The sequence below is a fragment of the Caretta caretta genome, chromosome 8, assembly GCF_965140235.1.
Source record: "Caretta caretta isolate rCarCar2 chromosome 8, rCarCar1.hap1, whole genome shotgun sequence".
NCBI classification, from domain to species: domain Eukaryota; kingdom Metazoa; phylum Chordata; order Testudines; family Cheloniidae; genus Caretta; species Caretta caretta.
Genome location: NC_134213.1, coordinates 85,472,080 through 85,497,820, shown reverse-complemented (window position 1 = coordinate 85,497,820; position 25,741 = coordinate 85,472,080). Strand labels below are relative to the sequence as shown.

At 42.3% G+C, this 25,741-nt stretch overlaps 1 protein-coding gene and 1 long non-coding RNA gene across 6 annotated transcripts in view; one reads left to right on the top strand and one right to left on the bottom strand.

Moving 5' to 3' along the window:
• The window catches only part of SLC44A5 (solute carrier family 44 member 5), a 205,636-nt gene that overhangs the window by 115,033 nt on the left and 64,862 nt on the right, over positions 1-25,741 (bottom strand). The window contains exon 1 of one of the 5 annotated variants that reach the window (XM_048860858.2): positions 22,165-22,520. The exons of the other annotated variants lie outside the window; for them this stretch is intronic. Within the exon in view, the coding sequence (XP_048716815.1) occupies positions 22,165-22,186 (22 nt within the window). The 5' untranslated portion in view covers positions 22,187-22,520. Of the gene's footprint in view, positions 1-22,164; positions 22,521-25,741 lie in introns of those variants that run through there. 5 annotated transcript variants of the gene reach the window in all.
• Positions 1-25,741, top strand: part of LOC125641254 (uncharacterized) — a 64,533-nt gene that overhangs the window by 5,186 nt on the left and 33,606 nt on the right. The window contains exon 2 of the long non-coding RNA XR_007358010.2: positions 3,777-3,924. This is a non-coding gene — a long non-coding RNA (uncharacterized LOC125641254). The remainder of the gene's footprint in view (positions 1-3,776; positions 3,925-25,741) is intronic.

Below are 25,741 nucleotides of genomic sequence, written 5' to 3'. Positions count from 1 at the left end.
TCTATATTTATTTTGCCTTCATCTCTGCAACCATTGCCATTTATTGTAGGATGTTCTGTGCAGTCTTACACTAACAGCAGCTCTATGTGACTAACAGTGAATATATTCACAAAATGATAACACAGGCCGATTTGAATTTAAACATCTGCTTGATCAAATAAAACCTTTAGAGTAATGATCAGAAGTGACCCTTTATTCCAAGTTTCAGAGTAGCAGCCAAGATTTTCCATTTACCAAACACTAACAAAAACCAGTCTTCAATCTTTCTTTTCCCTTTCATAAAAATTCAACCAGAATCAGAAGCCTGAATTTAAACAAAACAGTGTGTTTTTAGAACTGAGACATGGCTTGTGAAAGTTGCCATTCTCTGGTTAGGCAGCCTCCCTCAGAGTGTAACTGCTGTTTCAGACAAAGTTGTATGGCGTAGTTACCCATACAACTTTCAGCCAGGCTCAGTTACTGGGGCATGTGAATATTAAAAGTCAAATACTCCAACATCACTTACATTTTCTTTCCGAACATTTTAACATTTTATAACAGAAACTACCACCAAGTTACCAATATCATGACGTTTAGAAAATAATGTCATTATACATTGTCACTGGTTTCAGGTTAAAAAAATCCTCATTATCTGAATATTGTTCTGACTGGTTAAGATTTAATAGCAAGAACAAAGTTTTTAAAAGCTCATGAATGGTGAACTCAATACTAATAGGGTCCTTTCAACCTATACACTGCACACATACCTCACATAGAAGGATCCACATTAGCTCACACAGTGAACTTGGTATGAGGTATAGTCTTACACAAAGTCAGCTGCTCTTCTAACAGATGCTGTGTTACTTATTTAAGGATTCATTGATGGGCGATGATCTATCTTCTTTTTGACATCAAAGTAGATGCACTACATCTATTTTATAATATTCTCAAAAGTTTATGGGATTCTAAACTGATATAGTAAGAGCACTTTTTAAAAAACACAAAACTGTATGTGGACCAGCCCAAAGTTGCATGGAATTGGTAAAGAGAAAATTACACCCACACACACTCGCCTATGTTGGCTCTTTCTACAATATGGAATGAATGGAAAGCTAAAGAAATCCTGTTCAAGAGAGCGGCTTACAAATCCAGCCCAGTTCTGTTCCCTTTGTGGGATTTCTGCTATTGACTTTAGTGGGAGTGAGATCAGACACCCAGTGAGATCAGAAATGGGCTGAAAATGCAAAACTGGGAACCCAATTCATTTGTTTGACAGACCCAAAATGTAGGAATTTGTCAAATCTGAGGTTCTGGTTCAGGCTCATGAGTATTATTATCTACGTGGGAAGAAAGTCTTTCTCCGAGTTGCCATAACCACTTCTGACAGCTTCTCCAAACTTTGTACACAAATGACATGAAAAGCCCAATCCTGCTCTCACTGAAGTCTAATGGCAAAACTCTGTTTAGATGGACGAATTAATGTTAGCAGATTGAGATGTGGCCTGAGTAAAGATACACTTCTCAGAGACAAGACTTGCAGTGGAAGAAGCCTCCAGAAAACAGACCAACAGGTTAAATCAAGAGTGGGGAAGGAGATTTTAAGAATAGTTATTCTTTTATGCAACAATTAAAAGATATTTTTAAATGAGCTACAAAAAGATGAGATAAGATAGAAACAAAACAAAACAAAAAAAAGAAAACTTGTTTTCCTCTCAGTGGATGAGACAATTCCTTCCCATCTTCAGAAATAAAACATTCTTCATGATCTTGAAGTGCATTTAACAAAAAAGTCACAGAAAGTTAGCATTTTATAGCCCCCATCTCAATTTTATGCACTAAATATAATCCCTTATACTTGAAGACAACATTAAACAATAAAATCATAATATATTCAGCTGGCTGAAACCACTAGTGCTACTTTATTAGTTTAAAAGTCTTAATATTTGCATGGGATGCCTGAAGGTCAAGTTCTACTTTAACTTCCAATTTCTCCCTATAAATTGACAGAGTATACACATGTGTGCAGCATGGATATGGGGTATGCTTATGTTAGTGTACATTAAAAAACAAAAAACAGAATCTCATGGGCAAGCAGGATAAAAGTATAACTGGAGTTCCTCTCTCTCCCAAGAGTTGACCAAGTTTAAACCTGAGAAGTGCTGCTGGTCAGTGCCAAAGCACTGAAACTAGCAAGATAATTTTCTAGAAATCAGTAGCAAAAATAAATGCAGCAAAATGAGCTCTTCAGCCTTGTAACTGTCTGCTGAATCTACCACCATATAAATACCTTTGAAGGTAGGGCATTTCCAATGGAAAATATAAGAAACAGAACTTCTTTAGTTGCATCTGATAAATGTCCCAAAGAAAAATTGTAATTAGAGTAGGTTATGTCAGCACCCAAGTAATTTCCATCTTTGTTTGCAAGATCGGGGGGATCTCTCTCAGAGCATATGCAATATGCCCAGGCATTTGAGGGCATCATTATCAGCCAGATGGAAGCATCGGTAGCCCTACATCGAAATAAGTCAGTGGGCATTCATCAAGGATATGTGACCTTCTGAAGTTGACCGCAGCTGCATCGTGGGACATTTGAAAACATCGTGTATACAGATTGGCCACACAGTTGCCCTGTCCTACTTGAAACCAGTTCAGAGATGCTTTGGCAGAGATCCCTTGGCAGATCAAAACCTGGTGGAGAGACGGTTGGGTCAGTGACGAGTGAGTGATTAACAGCTGTCATTGCTGACCACTTGTTGTGCCAAGCAGATGACCATAAAGGGCATCTAGAAGACAGGTGAGCTGGTGGGTGGCACAAAGCTGGGCTGCTGTTCTCATTGATCTTGGAAAGCAGCATGACAAACGCCTTCTAACAGCGAATATGGCAAGGCACTACGTTACTAAGTATTGGCAGCCATGGTGGCAATGGAGTCGCATGCAAAGTCCTAGTAACAATACACATAGCTTTGCTAAGCTCTACGTCGACCAGCCTCGTGTGAGACGAGTGACACCAGACAGGAGCACAGTACTCTGCTGTTGAACAGCAGAGGGCAAAGGCTGATCTTCTAAGTGCCCAGGTGCTCACAGCCCAGGTTGAGCCAGCCAGCCAATTTTCTGAGCAGGTTGTTCCGAGTGCTGAATTTGGCTGACGTCTTCCTCAAGTGGTTGCAGTACATTAATGACCTATCCAATGTCACACCTAGGTGAACTAGGAGACAGAATCTGCCTATGGCCCCAACCAAATGTAGCAAAGCAAACTTAAAGTTATGCATGTACTTAAGTGCTGGGAAGGACTGAAATTTATAAGAGTAAGGTACAGGTTGCCCGATGGGATATAAACTAAAGGATATTTTAGTTTTAATTGAAGTTACTGCTCATAAAGGACCCAATCCTGAGTGCCTGCATACCTAGCACTTTTCACGAGACACTCAGCACCTCACGGGATTGGGCCCTCACTGACTGATCATGCAACCCAGACTCAGACTGGTTTTACTGAGGTCAGAGAGGGGCTACTCAGATCAGTAACAGCTGCAAGACTGGGCTCCAAATACAGTACTTAAGTAAATGAGAGATCCGTAGCTCACTACCCCAGTCTGACCTCTTGGGATCTTGAGAAGGTTGCACATTAAAATAAGTTTTGTAGCCTCAAGTGAGAATTTGTCTTCATTACTAAACCATCACAGTGCAGCCTGATCTACACTGGGGGGGCATAAGGGCGAATCAATCTAAGTTACGCAACTTCAGCTACGTGAATAACACAGTACTTAGATCTACTTACTGCGGTGTCTTCACTGCGGTAGGTCGACTGCTGCCATTCCCCCATCGACTCCACCTACGCTTCTCACTCCAGTGGGGTACTGAAGTCGACGGGAGAGCGCTCGGTGGTTGATTTATCGCATCTTCACTACACGCGATAAATCGACCTCCACTGGATCATTCGCTCCGGAGGTAAGTGTAGACATGCCCTCAGCTGTGAAGAGCCTCTGGGATGGGATAGCAAAGGGCTTTGCCAGTTTGGATTGGCAGTGTGGTGAGGGGAAGCTTCCACATTGCCTGTGTATGGTAGGCTTTCCTTCCTGAGCATTACATTAACCCACTTTCTTTAAAAAGGAGAGGAAAAGCAAAAACTCATTCTGGACAGACATTAAATATTGCAAAGAGTTCAGTAATCTATTCAAATCTTTTAAAAAAAATCACTATTAGCTAGCAATTTTACAGCCATCATATTTTACCAACATAATTGGTTTCTGTATATGTATTTTTTAAAAACTGCAATTAACAAGCAGGATTTTCTTGGCTCTTAAACTGGAATATGAGATATTAACACCCCAGGGTAACATGTGTCCATGTGTTATTGCATGATAACATTTCCATCATCTTAGCTAACAGACTACGCACTTCCTTTCTAATTCTGCTAAAATGACTGTTCTGTTAAGATAGCATTCCCTTGTTAAAAAGCAGATCTCCAGGGAGTTCCTCTGATTAAAATATAAATAAAATGTGTGAGGGTTTACAATTTATGTTCCAGTAATCTGTGTCTTCCAACATCACATGCACTGTAATCCCTTTCCTCCTGTATCATATGTCCTGTAATCCTCCTCATTTTCCTAAATCACATGCCCTCAAATCCTTCTCCATTTTGAATCTCAAACTCTTCTCCTCCACATATATATTATAATCCTGCTGCGCAATATGTGCTGGAAGCCTGCTCTGGCAGATGGATTTTCATTTTGCTCAACCTTATAGGTAACTGGTAATAAAAGTGTTTTATGTATCTAGTATTCATAGCCCTCGTGGTTATACGGGCTGTAATTTAATGTCTGTTGCGGTGCTATTCATAAACCATTCAAACTGTACTTTTCAGCTTTAGAATACCACTTGACTGAATTACTATTTTGCATTCAATCTGGTGGGGGATGGAGGGTTATTCTGTATGGAAATCACTCATAAGCATTTTTCAGCACACTCAAGATAATGTGAAGTTTACAGTAAGAGCAGTGCTTTACAGAAGGTATATCAAAAGTTCTTATAACTAGAGAGGAGTATTTGGAATCAAAGCCTTATAAAAAGTAGTTTTTAAAAACAGCACTGAAACGAAGCCCTTGAAAATCAACACATATCTTCCATGGGAATTCAGTCCCTCTGTACCAGCTAGCTGCCATAATATAGAGGACTACCAAGCCTAGACACTTTTAGTACATGTCCCAGGCCTGAAGAAGAGCTCTGTGCAGCTTGAAAGCATGTCTCTCTCACCAGAAGAAGTTGGTCCAATAAAAAGATATCTCCCCACCCATCTTGTCTCTCTACCAAGCCTAGAGCATTGATTTTGCTGACTCAAACTGTTCTAGCAAGTCCATTAGGGATGCAAACACTGCAGGCCAATCCAATTCCAGAGATATCCAAGCAGGATTCTAGTATTGTCTCATATGCTTAAGACAAACCTGCCTTTGAGGAACTTTGAGTTACCTCCTCTTTGATGTTCTCTGTTCTGGGGCTCCTATACTGCTGTAACAATAAGATATATTCGCTGTGATACGAACTAGTTTAATTTTATCACACTAGAGTAAGCTGCCTCAGACCTTTGTGGAAGGTCTATTATTTCAACAGTGTAAGCACACACCACACCACCAGAGTCGTTCTTTACGCCTGTAGATTTTACTCCTCAAAATGCAAAAATCACAATTTAAAAGTTAAAAAATTAATTAAGAGTAATGACTGTTACAACTGATCCCGTCTGTAATACATGTACAAACCATTCATATCAGCTTAATCAGGAGAATGAACTTTAGTGGCTTCTGTCATAATAATCTATGAGGATAAGTGAGCAGGAACTACAGATTATATAGATTATTAAATACGACATTCCCTTCAGGCCAGATATGACAGGTGTAAAAAATATTTTAACAAGACTAGTAGCAAAGCATTAAATGAAGCAACATCCTGCCATATAGTAAAGCAGTAACACAATGGATGAGTTTTAAAAAAAAAATTATACACTGTTAAATGGAAAAGTCCTAAATAAAGTTGTATCTGGTTGTAAAAAAAACAAAAAAAAAGTCTTTAGTGGGAGCTCAACCTAATCTACGAGAGTTTTACCATTGATTTCAACAGGAATAGGATGTAGCTCATTCTGTTTTGTTATTATACTTTCTTCCAAAGCAGTGAAAAATGAACCATGCACCAACAACTAGTGACAGGCAAAAGTGTTGTAAGAGTCATTACTACCTTAAGCATACTAATAAATCTAAGAATTTTAAATTAATATGTCTGTGTATTTTTAAAACTATTTTGTCAATGAAAAGGAGAGATTAGAGAATCTGAAATTAAACAACTTCTGAAAAAGGCATATTTTAGGGTTGACAACTTTCTGCTAGCAAAAAACTGAACACCCTTACCCCTCTCCCTGCCTTGCCCTTCCTCCAAAGCCTCACCCCTGCCCTGCCCCTTCTCAAAGGCTCCGCCCCTGCTCACTCCATCCCCCTTCCTTTTGTCGCTCAGTCGCCCACCCTCACTCACTTTCACCAGTCTGGGGCAGAGGTGTAGGAGGGGGTAAGGACTCCGGCTCAGGGTGCGGGCTCTGGGGTGGGGCCAGGGATGAGGGGTTTGGGATACGGGAGGGGGCTCTGGGCTAGGGCAGTGCATTGGGATGCGGGAGGGTGTGAGGCCAGGGATGAGGGATTTGGGAGGGGGCTCTGGGCTGGGGCAGTGCTTTGCGATGTGGGAGGGGGTGAGGCCAGGGATGAGGGGTTTGAGATACAGGAAGGGGCTCCGGGCTGTGGGGGTGGAGCTGAGGGGTTCAGTGTATGGAAGGGGGCTCCGGGTTGAGGCAGGAGATTGGGGTGTGGGAGGGGTACGGGCTCTGGGCTGGGTGTGTGGGTTCTGGGGTGGGGCCAGAAATGAGGTGTTCAGGGTGAGGGACGAGGCTCCTGACCTTGGCAGTGGGTTGAGGTGCAGAGGGGGTGAAGGCTCTGGTGTGGGGCCAGGGATTAAGGATTTGGGGTGCAGAAGCAGGCTCTGGGCTGCAGCTGAGGGGTTTGGAGTGCAGGAGGGGGCTCTGAGCTGGGGCAGAGGTGCGGGGAGTGAGAGCTCTGGCTGAGGGTGCGGGCTCTGGGGTGGGACTGGGGATGAGGGGTTTGGGGTGCAGGAGGAGGCTCCAGACTGGGACCGAGGAGTTTGGTGGGCGGGGGATCTGGGCTGGGACCAAGGGGTTCGGAGGACAGGAGGGGGTCAGGGGTGCAAGCTCTGGGCTGTGCTTACCTCAGGCAGCTCCCAGAAGCAGCGGCATGTCACCCTCTGGCTCCTACATGGAGGCGTGTCCAGGTGGCTCTGCGCACTGCCCCGTCTGAAGGTGCTGCCCCCGCAGCTCCCACTCGCCACAGTTCCTGGCCAATGGGAGCTGCAGAGCCAGCGCTTGGGTAGAGGCAGCATGTGGAGACCCCTAGCTGCCCCTATGCATAGGAGCTGGAAGGGGGAGTGGCGCTGCTTCCGGGAGCCACACAGAGCTAAGGCAGGCAGGGAGCCTGCTTGCGCCCTGCTGTGCCGCCAACCAGACTTAACAGCCCAGTCAGTGGTGCAGACCAGAGCCGCCAGGGTCCCTTTTCAACCAGGCATTCCGGTCAAAAACAGGACACCTGGCAACCCTAGCACATTTAGAGCAAACAGATGGATCTAACAAGGGAACCAAATAGTTAAATCTTGAATTTACTTGTCGCCTTACTGCAAAACTCATTATTTTCACTAATTTGAAAAACAGATTAAAATATGGGCCTCAAATGTTTTGAAGATATTTTCATAGATTGGTCCCCACTATTAAGGCTTATGCCTTGTGCAGAGTACATTGTTATCTTCTGACAATTTACTTTCACCTTTGAAACTCAGTTTAATTGTTAAACTCAAAAAAAAATTATTAGAAGCATCATATGGGATATTTTGAAACTAGAAAGGGACAATAAACTAGAATAATTAGGAGTTAGGAGTAATCCCGCCTTCTCAGGTGGAGGGAGGAAGGGAGGGATGAAATGACCTGGAAGAAGAGGCCTATGATTCTATACTGTGGGAGAGGAGGAAAATGAAATAAAACTTCTTGAAGTAATACAGACACATCCTGGAGGTGAATGCATGGCTGTATGGACGGTATCGCCAGGAAGGCTTCTGCTTCCTCGACCATGGGACAGTGTTCTGAGGACAGCGGAGCAGAAAAGGGGTCCTCCTATTTAGGAAGTGGAAGAGCATTTTTAGATACAGACTGTAATGCTGTGTGTGAGTGAGAGTGAGAGAGAGATGTGGTCAGAATTCTTGGAGTTCTGAGACACTTTCTTGAACAAGAGAGAATTCTGAGAGCACCCAGCTCAGCAGACAGACTTGCTCATCGACAGGGAAACAGTGTGCAGCAAACTAGGGTGTGACTCTATAACTCACTAGCTTGCAGTGCACTAACTGGCCGGGTGGACCCTGCAATCATGCACTAACAGTTCCACAGCGCACTCTGACAGCAGTACAGGATTGTTGATCCATTATGGAACTTTTAGTGTGTGGTAGCAGGCTCCCCAGGGTAACTTAATTTGTGGCAAGCTAGTGCACTATGCATTGACAATGCAGCTTGCCATGCACCAAGTCTCCATGTGGACAAGCCAAAATATTATGTTATAAAACCTCTCTAACTCTAATGAAGAGATGTACAATAAAAACCTCCATTGAGACCAAGTGGCAGCTTAAGGAACAAGGCCAATATTTCCTGTGTCCAGTGTGGCTGCTGCAGAAATCTATATAGTGGGCTTATCTTTTTAGATCTGCAGAGGAAGGCACATTTTTCTTTGAGGGAGAAAAAAGGCTGAAGCAACAGTTTTCAAGATCAAATTAACTTTTAACCTGAGCAGACTGGACATTTTCCTGCTAAGTTCTCTGCTTCCCTGTGTTTGAAATAAATCTAAAGCCCCTGTTTTTCTTTACTGTAGCATGATCATCATCCCAAACATGTGTTTGTATGAATTCTATTTTAGGGAACAATTTTAAAGGAGTGAAAGAACGGTCATAAATCGTGAATGTCTGCTACCAGTCCTAGAACACAACGCTGCTTATCCACATATGAAGACCATACTGTTTTGCTGTTCCTCTGAAGTCTGAGGCAACTGGCAAACCTCTCTACTTTGGAGTAGCCCCAGAGCTGGCCAGTCAATACCTAAGTGAGGGTTTAGTTATTTAATCTAACCATGCCTTTGAATTCTTGTTCAAGTTTACAGCCCTTTTCCTTTAATCTGTAAACCATTTACTTCTATCACCAGGCATTGTCCACCCACACTGGAGGAATTAATATGGTTTAATCTGGCCACAACTTTATTCATTTATTGTATCTGGGAGTAACCGGCAATAAACTCTACAGTACAGATCATCATTGTTTCCTTAATAATTTACACAATCCCCACTCTGCTTCCAGCCACCCCATAGTTGGGACCATGCTGCCCCCTCTTCATAACAGGGGTAAAGGGGTTATAAAAGCAGGGGCGGCATCCCTGCTGTGCCAGATGTAGGAGCCCCGAATCCCATTCCTCAGCTCCCTTTGGGAATGCTTTCCCTTTACATCCTTTTCCAATCCATTATATCCAGTAGTGGTAGCCCTTCCATACCGAGTACCTACACTAGACATCCACCACAAGCTTCATGTACAAAATTGCAACTTTATAACCTAAACCCCCAGCCCCATGCCACTGGGTCCCAAACTCACTGTCGGGAATGCAAAAAAACCCAAAACAATCGCATCTCAGCCAATCTGGCAGTGAGGGCAAAATTCCTTCCCAGACCCTAAGGAAAAACAGGAGACTAGTGTGATGCCCATAGTGGATCATGAAGGAACCCAATCCTTTTTTAGACTTCATGGGTGGGAGGGTGGGTGCTGCCAACCTGGTCCAGCTGAAAGAGGTTTCTCTGGGACTGCACACGGTAGAAATACCATCCCCCCTTCCAGTCAGCTCAAAGGGGAGTGCCGTCTCACCCCCACCAAATCAGGTCCAACAGCTTCTTGCTTCTACCCAACTCTGTCCAGGTAAACTTTCTCCTTCCTCCCCCTATACTACCAGTTTCACAGGGAGCCCTTAAAGGGTCAAACACTTTTCTTCCTGCCAGCCAAAGACCCACTTGATACAAACTTCATTGTGTTTATGACCAGTGATGGGCTCCAAGCCACTGAGTTTTAATTCCATATCAAAAGCTGAGGTCAGGTTGCCAATTTTGGTTGGATGTATTCCTGGACGTTTCATCACATGATGGAATCTTTAATTAAAGATTAATCTTTAATTCCTGGAGACTCCAGGACAATTCTGGAGGATTGGCAACCCTAAAATGAGGAGGGGTTTAGATTCAAGCCCATATCTAGTTTAACACTCAAGGCCAGATTCTGCTTCTAGGTATAGTTATGCATGAATGCCACTGACTTGCTACAGATTTAAACTTGTTTAGCTAAGAGTAAAATTTGGCCCTAAACTTTTTTAACTTGTTCATGAAATGCCCACTGGTTTAATTAAGTTTGTGTAATTTCACACAAACAGACTGCACCTAGTTATCTCTAAAGAAATATCGACTAGGACTTGTTCAGTGTTTCTGAAGAAATACAGTAGTATGAATTAGAGCTTAGCTCATTGCTGTTCCATGTCATTAAGACCAAACGGTATATTATATATTTACTGTTTACTGGTTCACTGGAGTGCTCACAGCAAAAGCCATTAATTAACAAACCCCCAATATGATGTTTTAAAATATAATCTAAAATCCGTTTGGCAGTTATGACTAAGGACTTAATTAAATGAGAATGTTACAACCAATTCCGCCCTCTTTGGACAAACTTTCTGGCTCATTTAGTTATTTTTGCTTTGTTTCATTTTATTATGGAAGTACCTAGAGACCCAAGCTAAGATGGAGGCCCCATTATGTGATTCATTGCTCAAAAACACACAGTGAGTTCAGGTCCCAAAGATCTTGGTATACTGTTCTGAAACAATTTACTCAGATCTGCCCCTATGTGAGTTATTTTATTTCGCATGCGTGTTGCAGTATTTTGAAAGATTACTTCCACCCAAGCCCTTTTGAAATTACAGCATGTGTTAAGTAAAGTGAATGTTTACAATTCCTCATGACTCTAATTACGTAATACATTATTATTCTTTGGAAACAGCAAGAAAAGTCCTTGGTATTTTAGAGAGCTGGTGCTTCAGTGTACATTAAGGACTGGCTGACAAGCTAAGGAAGTTTTATTGCTATTAGAAAGGCAAGAGGGAATATAAAATAAATAATTCTATGCTCTTGAATATTTTTTAATTATTTTTCTTTCTTTAAAAAGAAAAATGTAGTGGTTTTGGAAGCCCTAGAGACTGAAGTCCTCTATTTAGCCACTTAAAAGGGACAACAAAGGCAGCTGCAGTGAAAGCTATCCCACTCTGTCCAAACAATATGATCCCAACATGATCTGGAATGACCACTCTAGAGTTGAGGCCTATTCAACCTTTAGCTTCTCTACGGAGATTTAGGGTCAGATGCTCAGCTGGTATAAGTCAGCATAGATTTACACAGACTGAGCATCTGGACCTTAAAAGTTAGTCAGACCATTGTCATAAGCACTTTATCTTTTAGTTTAATATGCTTTATTCTTGATAATGCTGTTTACATATTTGCATATCAAGTGTTCTACAGTAATGGTCTCGTTTCTTTTGTAGCTGATGGTGGCTTTAATATAAAGGATATATTTCTACTTCAGTTCTAAAAGATGAGACATTGGGCTCAGATCTGTTCCCTCTGGAGTAAATGACAGTCATGCCACTGACTTAATGGGAGCTGAATTTGGCCCAAGATGATAGTTGACAAACTTCAGCTGTCTCAAGAACTCCTACATTCTGTCAGCTCTTTTTAATAATAAAGAGTGGGAGTTCTTAGAGAGGAACTTGTACTCATATAGCCATCAATATACACGGGGTAATTTCAAGGAAAGATGGAAGAAATGTCTGATCCGTGCGGAAAAGTAAAACCAATTCTGACTATACCTTGTGTTAGAAGCAACTGATCTTGCTCTTTAAGAAAATGACTCAGGAAGTATAAACCTCAGGCTTGCCCTTTTCTGTTTCCCAAAGCTTTTGCTCTGCTACAGCAGATCTGCTATGGACTGGCACTCTGAGGGCCCTCACTACCATTTACCTCAGTGCGAGCTGAGAGCATTCAGAATCTTACAGTACTGGGCCTTCTGTGCAGAAGGATTGTCATATGGTTAAGATACAGAACTAGTAGTCAACAGATCTGGAATCTGTTCCCTACTCCTCCACACACTTCCTCTGCATGAACTGGGCAAGTCACTTAATTGCCCTGTGCCTCAATTTCCCTATTTAACAGACAGAGATAATACTTTACCTCAGAGGGATAATATCTGTTTTGAGGTACTCACTATCATGTTGAGCACCCAGAAATTGCCTATAAATAAAATATTAAGGTGAACTGTTCTTTCTGAAACTTTGGTAAATATTTTTCAGCAGTCATGCAACAGTAATTTAGTTGTACAGCTATGTATTTTAATAGCTGAGATTGTTTAAATGATCTAGCTACATTGTAATGTAGTCTTGCACTATTCATCGCTATTTCACCACTGCAGAAGCCCTAACAGAACATAATTCCCAAAAACTGCCATTCACAGAGTCCAGGGGACACACAAAGGGAACTTGGGGTTCAGATTGATCCTATCTTCTGTAAGGCACCAAATCACATTTACAAGTATTGCCAACAACTGTAGCTGGTCTATCTGGCTCTAGCTGGTTTGTTTAACATTTCACCCAAACTCCTAAGCCCCAGAACACTTTTTACTAGCTTGACCTCGCAGTTCAAAGAAATTACCTAAGTTTAAGCGTGCTGGCATTGACAGTTCGGCGTATCCTCCCTAGGACATTCTTATTTCTTTCAGAGGACAAACTACTGTGGCTGCAGCATGCTAATTATAACTGCATTCAAAGAGAGTATCCATGGAAACAAGGAGTGACAGAACAGTCACTGAGATGTTTTATTTTGTACCAGATATGAGAGGTTAAGAGAGTCAATGCAAGTCTGATCATCAGAAACCCTGGCAATCGAAAAATGTGTTTGCTCCTGAAATAAATAGTCAATAACAAATGTAGGCAAATAAATTCTACTAACTTCCTTGAAAGTTACCTGTACGTTTAAAGACCATCCAATTCTAATTCTACAATCTAGAGAACACTAAATCAACCAGCCAGCCCTTTTCCTTTCTTTTCTTTTTTAACTACAATTCTACTCTTCCTAAACGGAAATGTGTGGGAGGGATAAAACTTTAACATAACTGCATATAAATCTACAGTTGTTTAATCTTTTGCTGTCCTCAGCATTTTACTGAGTTTTAATTACATCTGAAAGCATGGATCCACTGTGTAAAAAAGGAGCTTTCTTAATCAACAGACCTGTTCCGAAGACCTTATGTATATTAGAGTCATAATTACCAACTGCAGTTACAACAGTAAGTTTTCACTCCTATCAGCGCTGAAGAGCTGAAAGTAAGCTGGACAGTAATACTTCTTAAGAACATAAGAATGGCCATACTGGGTCAGACCAATGGTCCATTTAGCCCAGCATCCTGGTTTCTGGGAGAGCCTGGTGCCAGACACTTCAGAGGGAATAAACAGAACAGGGCAAACATCAAGTAATCCATCCCCTGTTGTCCACTCCCAGCTTCTGGCAGAGAGACGCTTAGGACACCCAGAGCATGGGGTTACATCTCTGACCATCTTGGCTCATAGCCATTGATAGACCTATCCTCCAGGAACTTATCTAATTAGTCTTTGAACCTAGTTATTGTTTTGGCCTTCACAATATCGCCTGGCAATGAGTTCCACAGGTTGACTGTTGTATGTGTGTTGTATGAAGTACATGTATGTGCATGACTGTGTGTTGTATGAAGTACTTCCTTTCATTTGTTTCAAACTTGCTGCCTATTAATTTCATTGGGTGACCCCCTGATTCTTGTGTTATGGGAAGGGGCAAATAACACCTCCTTATTAACTTTCTCCATGCCAATCATGATTTTATAGACCTCTATCATATCTCCCAACCTTAGTAGTCTCTTTTCCAAGCTGAACAGTCCCAGTCTTTTTAATCTCCCCTCATCTGGAAGCTGTTCGATTTCCCCTATTCATTTTTGTTGCCCTTCTCTGTACCCTTTCCAATTCTAATATAAAACCTGGTAGATGTATATGCAAAGACAATGGCTTACTAAGTGCCAATGAGTTATACATGTGCAAACTTGCTACAGGTATCACTGGGGAACTAACAGGAAGAAATAAAGTTACACAAGTGTAAGGGAGGGTCTGATCTGGTCTGCTTTATTACTAATGAATATGTGCAGGAAGCAATGGACCCAGTTTGACTCTCAGATCACAGTTCTGTCAGTGATATATTTATATCAGGGCTGTAAGTGATATAAAATATCTATCCCTTTAAAATATTTCCTTTTTAAACTGAGCAGATTTGCTCTGGAAGTCACTGAGATACAATAAAAATGGACCTTCACAGTGGAATACTACAAAGGCATATTATCTTTAGGAAACAGATAAATATCCAGATCCTCAATCCTGACACCACTTGGGAAGAGGAGGAACTTAATTTATGTGAGCACACCAAATGGATTGCTGTCAGGCAACTCCTTTTTAGCACCCTGTGACTTTATTTTGCAGAAGGGTTCAAGTTAGAGCTTCAGTATAGCTGTGAATGATACTGTTTATTTATGTTTATTTATTTCCAGTTTAATTATTTCCCCAAATGTCTGTTTTTTGTTAAACTCAATGCACACAGAATTAAAACATTACAAACACATTTTCCTTTGTATCTGGACAAATGGATGCCAAAGTCTAATGTCTATTTCCAACATACTGTACATCTTTAAATAGCATTTGGAGTAAAGTTGCAACACCCAAATATGAGAAAGAGAGAAATACTCAATTTTTCCTGTTATGCTTATTAATTTTATGCAGTAATTCAAAGCAGCGCTTTTACTAATTAAAAGCATGACCTACTATTTTTGCCTGAACTCATTTCATATCTTCTCCTTTTCCTTCATCTGTAAATTTTAAGGTAAATGTACTTTAACACTTACATATTTCAGAAGCCATCTGTATCTAAAGTGAAATACAAGGTAGAAAAATGTATTAGGTGTTCCAGTCAAAAACCTCAACCCAAAGGCCCAGACTTTACTACACTGGAGGTATGTCTTGGAACCTCACTTGGTCCTGTCCCACTAGGCAAGATCAAAGAATGTTATAACCTCATTATGGAACAGTGTTACCACCCATGGATATAACACAGTGTAGTCCTGCCATGCAGGCACCACCAACCTCTGTTAGGACTAGATCCCCTGCATGGTACGGGCGTGCTATGTCAGTGCTCCCTCAGTGTCATTCAGGCTCTGGGCACATTCCTGACAGTAACCAAGAAGCTGCACTGCACAACATGGCTCTTCTGGCAAGAGATAAAACTTACAGCAGAAGTCATTAAGTAAAGGCCCTATTAAATAATTCTCCCATCTGATCAATTGTTGTCTTAGTCAGAGGCTATGGCTCCGAGAAACAGATGCCAATGAATCATGCTGCTAGTGTCTGAAGGAACACTTAATAAAATTAGACTTACTAAGAAAAATCAATTGACTTGTTTATAATGTTTATAAACACACACACACAATGTATATGTATATAAATCCCATACCAACCCCTCCCCTCCAAAACACACTTCAGGTTAAAAAGCCAAGCACTGAAAATTAGGGAATGTCAGAATTAAGGTTGCCTCTGCAATTTTAATTCAGCCTTCCTTATGCACATGCATTAAATACCATCTTTAAGTACATAATATTAACATACTATTCCCCCCCCCACCCAAGACCCTGCTTCATTTAGTTCATCAGAGGGATGGTACTCAGTGAAGGAGGCAGCTGTTGCAATATTCATTTATGATGCAATTCAGGAAAGCACTTTAAGAAGATACTTAATTTTAAAGTATATACTTGAACATGCACTTAAGTTTCTCAAATGGGCCCTAAATGCATGGTCCCAAGTCTTATCTGCTGCATTGAATTACTAATTTCCCCGTGGGCTTTCCCATGACTCTCCTCACAGTGCTATCTGAGTATCTCACAAACGTTTGTGAATGGATCTTCACAAGTGCCCTACGAGGCAGAGAGGTTTCATTATTCCTATTTTATAGAGAGGGAACAGAGACAGAGATTAAGGATAAAACATGCAAAAGTCTCCACTAATTTTGGGGTGCTTCAATCACTGGGTTGATTTTTTTTGAAACAATTAATGTGCAACACGTTAGCAAGCTTTAGAAATCACACCTCCATAGAGCACATTACCCCATGATGTAGACAGCCATAGAGTGGCACAAAGAGGACTGAGGGCTTGAGCCACAGCCTATTGACATTAGTTGAAGTCTATTAATTTGAATAGGCTTTGAACTAGGCCCTTAGTTGGGCTGAGGATCTAGGCCCAATGTCAGAGATCTAGATGTGACAGTGTCATAAATATAAAGGGAAGGGTAAACACCTTTAAATCCCTCCTGGCCAGAGGAAAAAAACTTTCACCTGTAAAGAGTTAAGAAGCTAAGACAACCTCGCTGGCACCTGACCAAAAGGACCAATGAGGAGACAAGATACTTTCAAAGCTGGAGGCGGGAGAAACAAAGGGTTCTCTCTGTCTGTGTTGCTTTTGCCGGGTCCAGAGCAGGAATGCAGGTCAGAACTCCTGTAAAGAGTTAATAAGCAATCTAGTTAGATATGCATTAGATTCTGTTTTGTTTAAATGGCTGATAAAATAAGTTGTGCTGAGTGGAATGTATATTCCTGTTTTTGTGTCTTTTTGTAACTTAAGGTTTTGCCTAGAGGGATTCTCTATGTTTTGAATCTGATTACCCTGTAAGGTATTTACCATCCTGATTTTACAGAGGGGATTCTTTTACTTTTTCTTCAATTAAAATTCTTCTTTTAAGAACCTGATTGCTTTTTCCTTGTTCTTAAGATCCAAGGGTTTGGGTCTGTGTTCACCTATGCAAATTGGTGAGGATTTTTATCAAGCCTTCCCCAGGAAAGGGGGTGTAGGGCTTCGGGGGATTTTTGGGGGAAAGACGTTTCCAAGTGGGCTCTTTCCTGGTTGTATTTGTTAGATGCTTGGTGGTGGCAGCAATAAAGTCCAGGGACAAAAGGTAAAATAGTTTGTACCTTGGGGAAGTTTTAACCTAAGCTGGTAAAAATAAGCTTAGGGGTTTTTTTATGCAGGTTCCTTCATCTGTACCCTAGAGTTCAGAGTGGGGAAGGAACCTTGACAGACAGTCAAGAGAATAAAAGTGGTTCATGAAACTGAAAGAGCAGATAAACTCACTCGGACAATGAGTGTTAAGATAGAAATTGAGGGGATCAAGCTAGGCCCTGGAGGATCTAGAGAAAGAGACAGAAAACCTAGATGCAACGTAGAGAGAAAAAACTCTACAGGAGCAATCAGCAAGCTAGGAAGAGAACCAGGAAAGAAGAGCATCTTGGAAGCTCAAGTTGGAATAAGATAAATGAATGGTGGTTGTCTGTAGCATCTGTAGATATCTCAGTCTATGAAAACTAACAAATAAAGAGTTATAAAATATTCTTAATTATAATAGATAGCAGGATTGTTATTGATTTGTATAATTATAGCAGCCACAATGTGTTGTACAAACACAAAGAAAAACAGAGTCCATGCCCTGAAGAATATACAAGCTAAAAGGATTTCATAATTCCATCCACCCATAGAGATGCAGAAGAATCACATTTCTTTAACACATGGTACAGTATATGAATAAACCCAGCATTCAATTAGATGTAATACTCTCTGTAATCAGTTTAAGAAGCTAAAAAAACCAAATAAGGTATCATAATTAGCTTCATAACAGCATCTAAGAGACACTAAAAAGCTGAAGTGCATATTACAACCAAGGTACAGTACATTAAGGAGCCAATCCTGCCTTTAGATACCCAGGCCAGTTTCTATCTTTTTCAGAAGGAATTGCACAGTGTATCTGAGCACAAAATGTTTTTCAGAAAAATTTGAGAGCAAACAGAGAATTCGTAGTCACATATGCAAAGCCCCTCACATCAATCAGAAGAATATTCTCTCAAAGATTTCAGCTCACGTTGTCCCCATATTACAGCCTCCTTTTGCTGTTCTATCAGTAGACACCAGACCTAAAGCATGCTAATGACAGGAAATTAACCTTAGTGTAGGGGGATGCTCCAATGGCATAAAGCTATGTTGCAATGGCTATGCCATCCCCTATCCGTACAACAATCCTAGGGGCACGACCAGGAGAAAAGGGGCATGACAGGGACTTCCCTACACTCCAGTGATCAACCACCACTGTATCTGCCCTTTGTAGTCAGCACAAGTTAGAGCAGCCTATAGGCTTACTTACACTGAGGGACCAGGCTGGTACACAACTTGCTCAGGACTGGGGAGGCACAACGGTGGCTTAGAGACGTTTCCGGATCAGTCCTGCTTGGGCTGTGCTGTGCACTCGTTGGCTGCAGTCAAAGATCTGGGCCATTAAGATTTGACTTAATAAATGAATAAAACCCACTCAAACCCACTCCCCAACAGAAAGATTTTCTATGTCCAAGAAAACAACAGTTTGATACAAGTCAAAAGTCCTTTTCATTTCCTACTAAAATATAAAGCACTTCGACGCACCAGAACTATGACTTGCCATTCTGTGCATGAGAGTTGTAAGGAAAGGTATTCATTGAAATTGGAGTGTAAATCCTTTGTTTTTCCAGCTCTGTAGATCACTGTGGTCAGAGCATGTACAATATCAGTATTAGAAACCACGACGTAGGAAGTCTGATCTAATGGGCAGTGCAGGGGTCCAGGTCAGAGCGAGAGTCAGCTGCCAGGCACCAGAGCCAGGAGGTTGACCTAGAGTCCGGACCAGAAATCGAAGCTAAGGATCAGAGCCTGGGTCTGATACCACATGCCAAGGGTTGAGCGAGAGTCAGAGCTGATCATCAGGAGCAAGGTGAAAAGGCAGGAACCGGAGAGAGGCAAAGATCAGACATGAAGCAGGAGCAGAACAGGAATCAGGAACAGGGTTTGATTAGGCAAGAACAGGGTCCAACATGGTGGTAGCAGCAGAAGGAGGAAGTCTGCAGAGTTGTTCGGACAGCCCAGCCAGGTCACTTCCTGGATTAACCAGCAGTGTGGGCTATTCAGTCGGCCGCAGGTCTGGGTTGTGCTGATACAACTTTCTGTGGGGCTTGATTTCCCAGTTTTAGTGAGATGGTGGTTTGCACATCTCCCTTGGTGGCGAGGAGCGAATGTCAAAGATCCAGGGCTCCCACAACCCTGGGTTCTAGATGTGCACCTTTGGATCCTTACACCCAGTTCAGACAACTGGATCATCAGTGTAATTTGGATAGAAACATTAACACAGCAGCAATATGCATCCTAGCAGTTGGCAGAGAAGCCTAGACAGTAGTAGAATAGAATATTTTAGCATAGTTGCTTTTTTAAAAGAAACGTATTAGCAACTGACATGGTGATATTCAAACCCTAGATAACAATTAGAGCTAGTCAGGGAGTACAAAAGTGATTAGCAAGTATATCCCAAGGAATCGTGGTGAATTCACCCCATAGTTAACCCTAAAATTGTATTAGTCATTGTCCATGTGCATTCAGATGACACCATTATCTTCATTCAAATGTTCACTGCAGTAACAGTCTAGTTGTCTGTACTATCTGGGGTTTGTCTCTGTTAGAGCCCAACCCCTTGTGACTTTTCTGTGTATCTCCTCCTCTGGTTCTGTGAGCATGATGCCAGTTCCTTCTGGGCAGCCATGAGCTAAGCATGGAGTCTCACCTCCTCTTGTCTACAAGAAAGCTGTACCAGTTTAACTTATATCAGTTTTTACACCAATTTAGTTAAACCAATGCCAAACCCTGTGTGGACACTCACTCTTACTCTGGTTTAAGAGTGGATTATTACAGTTTATCTTAAATCAACATAAACTAAACCATACCAAAATAAGCCTGTTTTTGTCATTACCCCTGGATCTCTAGCATCTGTTTCTCTGCTGACAACATTCATTAATCCCAGAGCTTTCACAAATCTTAACTCTCAGGGAAGAATCCACTTAGTATTAATGGATGCCTTCTAAATTTTACAAGTGAGTTCAGAACACTGCAGCAAGTGTTATCTTCCATTAAATACATACAAAAGGGCCGACATGGGAAAAAATAATAATTTTCCCGATCAGGTTCTCTGCCTTTACTGTCTTTTCATAAAATGAAAAGGATCCCTGGTATTCTTCATAGTCTGAAATTTGTTTCATTCAAATAAAAACTCTTAACTGATATTATTACTAATAATTTGCACTTGTATGCCCCACTTCATGTGACTGTTTCAAAGGGTCTGAATACACACAGGTAGATAAGCATTGTTATCGTTTCCCAGGGAAACTGAGACACAAAGAAACCAAACAACTTGCCCAAGGTCAGCAGCAAGCTAGTGACAGGGACCCAGCTCCAGTACAGCATGTAACTTTAAGCACGAGTAGTCCCACTGAAGTTACAGATGTGCTTAAATACTCTGCTGGATTGAGAGCAGAGTCAAAAAGATACCATTCCTTCTTCTAATGCTGTACCACCCAGCCCCATATTAGAAGTAACACCGAGGTACTTTACTGGAACTAGTTTGTTTTCTCTAGTGCTGCCTGTTTTCCTTGATAGAGCTGAAAGCTTCCAGCTGTAATTCTTTAGAGGACACCTAGATTGCCTGATATTGCCTAGACACTGATCTCCATGCACTTGGGGGCCGGATCTGCTCTTCGCATGCTTGCTTTCCAGACAACAGCTGCCCATCACACCAAGACTTTGAAGGTAACAGCAATCGCTATGGATGTGTTATATTTCAAGATGAGTCAGTGCAGCTGGCATGTGAAGAATTAACAACACCAATTATCATGTGACACAGGGAATGTGCACATAGTTCTAATGCAATACTTCAAAATATGGCAAAAGAATTCTCTCTCTCCTTTGCTTCCTCTCTGATGTAAGATAAACACATTAATCTCTTTCCTCTACTAACAGGAGTTTGATTTGGAGCAGGATTATTTTTTATAGTACCTAATTAGGTAATTTGTATTTGCAAACGCTCACATATCAATGCAAAAAACACACTGATTGTAATAACTAAGCAGTTCATTTCAGTATGTGTGTGACAAAAACAACTACAGACTTTTGATTTAACTGTCTGATTATGATAAAGGCTGATTGGCCTTGAAGTAAATATACTGAACCAAACAAACTGCATTGATCTAGGAAGAAGAGCCCGAAGTATTAGTATAAATCGTGGGCAGTACACTAGGTAGGTCTAAAACTTCTATGTGCACAGTTTGACAGACAGAACTAGAGTTACAGGTTTTATCAGCTGTAAAATAGCTTTTGCCTGGCTAAAGAGGAGCAGTGATCTCACTGGAAAACAAACCTATGTTAGCATTATGAGTGTTTTCAGTCCCTTAGTAAGCAACATGCAGTTCAGTGGCTTGACAGAGGACCTGCAGTACCATGCAGTGGATCAGAATTTGAGTCCTTTGTTCCCCGGGCTATTAGAGGCTGGAAGCAACAATAAGAAAATCTGGGGATAGGAAGGAAGAAATGTGTGCTGCTGCCCATCAGAGTGTGAGCCTCTGAAAGGAGTTTTTCATCAGACCCCTTGACACAACTAGTACTAAGCAAAAACATTCACATCAGGTAAAAAACCACTGAAAATGAGCCTTGTACCACTTCACAAACTTTAGCTCAGGCTTACTAAGGTTTGGCACACATGATCTGTGTCTGTTTCAGTGACTTGCCAACTCCACATCAGCCTCCTTCACTTCTGATCCTCTTCATAAACTGAACCTTACAGGGTTTTCATAACCCTAGTTACAAATGAGGCTAGTACCAGGCAAATAGAAAGGTCAAACTATCAACCCCAGCCACCCTAACACCTTTGGCTAGAACATATTCAAACTTGTGGGCATTTTTCACAGCTCAGAGTTCCTATCAATTAAGGTACCCAGGGCATGGACTTTCTTGAGCAGGGATGCCTTTTTTTTTTTTTTTTTTTGAGACCCTGCCCCTTGTGCCCCCCAACGATGTATACCTTTTCCTGGTTGCTGATCCATCAGTAGCTGCCTCCACTCTTTAGCTGTCCAATGTCACTTGCCACTTGCTATTGTGGGCTGCACAATGAAACTTATTGGCTCACAGAACAGAGCTGTGTACTCAGAAAGGAGGGGGAGGTGCATGAGAGGGAACCAGAGAAGGGAAGTGGGGAAACAGGACAGCTACAGAAGAAGGGAGCCAACATGAGAAAAGAGAAGAATAGAGGGGAACAAGGATCCAAAAAATGGGAAAGGGTAAAAGACAGAGCCAGCCAGAAAGGGGTGGGAGAGAAGGGAAAATGAGAGGTGACAGAGCACCAGTAAAAGTGGTGTAGCTGCCCTATAAAAGAAGCAGACATGCAGAGGCACACATTGATGAGAACAAAAAAGGAGAGCTGGGTCCAGAAAGAAAAAACAAAAGGAAAGAAATGAGAGACAGAAATTCTAAATTACTGAGTTTTAAAATACAGTACACATATTCCCTCCTACATCTCTGCAGTATGTTCTTGGAAGATATCCCACAGTTCTGCTAATGTAGGACAGGGTCTGGTGCTGCTGATAATTGGACTTGGTTTAACTCTCTCTGCCATTAGGCACATAACTAAGCCCGTGGGCAGGCCATGTAATTTTAAAATTACCTGCCACTGCAGCAGATTTTTTTTTTCTGAATTTCGGGGGGGGGGGGTTAAATCCCACTCTGACAGTGATTAGCACTAAAAGCGACTGTGACAAAGACAACCTGCTCCCTCTATTTAGTTCATTTGTGATTTAACCTATCCTCTCCATAGTTCCCACTCTGCAAAAACTCAAATGGGAGATGCTACCCTTTAAAATGAATGAAAAAGACCATAGCACAAAAATATTCTTAGAGAGCGAAAGCAGGAAGGTTGAAGTGATGTGGGAATTAAGTTTTTTGTCGTATGTTTAAAGTTCTCTATAGCATTAGATTTTTATTTATTAACATTGTTTATTATTATCCCCAATGTTAAACAGAGATAGTAACAGCGAGAAACACCAAGGGCCAGATTCACCCTCATTACGCTTACATTAGCTAGCGTAGACTCTGAGATTTGCAAAAGCACCGTAGCGAGTGGGACATCTCACTCCCATGGTCTTTCAATGGGAGGTGGGCACCTAACTCCATTCAGTGTTTTGAAAATCCCATTTTGGAAGAGGGGTCTGGTGGTGAAAAGCATGCTCCATGGGAGGAGGATGCAGTTGCTCACTGGGTGAAAGGGAGGGGGTAGTGAGTCACTTTGCGATTAGGAAGGACCCATGATCAGGGTAGGAGGTGAGTGTAACATTAGTGGCTGGCTCCATTCAGCATAGTTCTTTTGGAGTCTGACAGAAGTTAAAACTGCCCTGCAGTGGAAATCCCAAGCGAGGTTTGTTAACAGAAACTCTGCCAAGAGTTTAAAGGGATGAGGTGTGGAGAGAAGGGGCAAAGCTCCCTCTTCTCTGCTATAAGTAGAGGGAGAGCTTTCTCTCCTCTCCCAGGCTTGGTACAGGTTCCCCTCTTGTTCAATCTGCCTTAACAATTGACATCACCTAAACTCACTGAATTAATTCCCTTTGGACTCAAGGGGCTTGTAAATGCATAAATTTATTTCTCTATGTACCAGCTTTTCTGACTTCAGGTTTGCTTGGGACAGAGGTAAATCTAGTTCAATAATAATAATTAACACCTGGTGTCCTTAGATCCTCTCGGCCAGCTCCTCAGATGGTGTAAATCAGAGTAGGTTCATTAACTTTAGTGGTGCTGCACTACCTTAATTCACCTCAGGATCTGGCCCTCACTAATTAATACCCCCAACCTCCATATTAGGTAACTACTGTGACCCTCATTTTGCAGACACACAGAGATATTAAGGGTCTTCTCAAGGCAGGTGTTGAGTCAGTGGCAGAACCTTAATGAGAATCCAAGAGCCCTTGGCCCCCAGCCCACAAAAGGCAGTGTGGTCAAGTAATAAGGCACAGCTGAGAGATATGAAGCTCCATAGCCCACCTGTAACTAAGAAATGTTGGTACAGGAAAAAAAATGTGTGTGAATGTGAAAAAAAATGTGAAATGTGAAAAAAAATAGGCCAGTGGTTTTCAAACTTTTTTCTGATGACCCAGCTGAAGAAAATTGTTGATGCCTGTGACCCAACGGAGCTGGGGGTGAGGGGTTTGGGGTGTGGGAGGGACTCAGGGCTGGGGCACAGGGTTGAGGTGCGGGGGTGAGGGCTGCGGGGTGGGGCCGGGAATGAGGGATTCAGCATGTAGGAAGGGGCTCTGGGCTAGGGCAGGGGGTTGGGGTGTGGGAGAGGGTCAGGGCTCTGGGCTGGGGGTGCAGGCTCTGGAGTGGGGCTGGGGATGAGAGTTTGGGGTGCAGGAAGGGGATCCAGGTTTGGGGGGGGCTCAGGGCTGGGGAATGGGATTGGGGCGTGGGGTTGGGGCACGAGTTTACCTCGGACAGCTCCTGGCCAGCGGCACAGTGGGGTTGCAGAGGCAGGCTTCCTGCCTGTCCTGGCACTGCAGACCACGCTGCACCTCGGAAACAGCCAGCAGCAGGTCCAGATCCTAGGCGGAAACACGCAAGCGGCTACACGTGGCTCTTGCCCGCAGGCACCGCTCCCCCCTTCCCCAGCTCCCATTAGCCAGGAGTGTGGAGCCAGTGCTCAGGGCAGTGTGTGGAGCCCTGGCCCCCCTGCCTAGGAGCCAGACCTGCTGCTGGCCGCTCCCGAGGTGCAGCGCAGTGTCGAAACAGATAAGGACTAGCCTGCCTTAGCTGGGCAGCACCGCTGATAGGACTTTTAACGGCCCAGTCGGCGGTGCTGACCAAGCCGCCACGACGCACTGAACTTCCATTCCGTGACCCAGTTCTGGGTCGTGACCCACAGTTTGAAAACCACTGGGCTTACCTCTGGCATCTATAACAAATTCTGAGCCTCATGCAAGTGCCACAGAAATATTCTAACAGAGCAGTAGGATACAAAACCTTTACATTTTTTAGCATTAACAGTCTCAACCATCTAAAATATAATTTTTAAAAAACACCTTAAATGTGCTCTTTGAAGCCCATACTGCTGCATGCCCAAGACTGCTTTGAAGTGTTCCTCTCTGCATGGGAAGAATGCCAGGGAGTAAATCAGTGAATTATGATTCAGCAAAATTTCTCCAGAGTTGAGCTTTCAGTTCAGAACAAAAGCAGCTGACAGTATAGTTCATGCTATCCTAGGTGAAGCTGTACATATGATGTTGGGGACAAGTGGCCTGATTTCCAGAGGTATAGAGCATTTACAGCTCCCAGTGATTTCTAAGGGAGTTGTAGGTTTTTAGCCCCCTGAAAATCAGGCCATGTGAAAACAAGGAGAAATGATTTTTACAAGGACCGTGCCCAACGTTTACAAAGAACTACTAAAATCATGTCTCAGTTATGGGTTTTTCCCATCTGCCTTGCTTTTCTGTGTCATTCTTTTCAGCAATGAAATGTATCTATTATAAAAACTAGGCAGTTGTATTCCTCATTCTGTTTTCTAAATACTTATCTAACCTCTTACACCCAAATCCTCAAAGGTATTTAGGCACCTAACT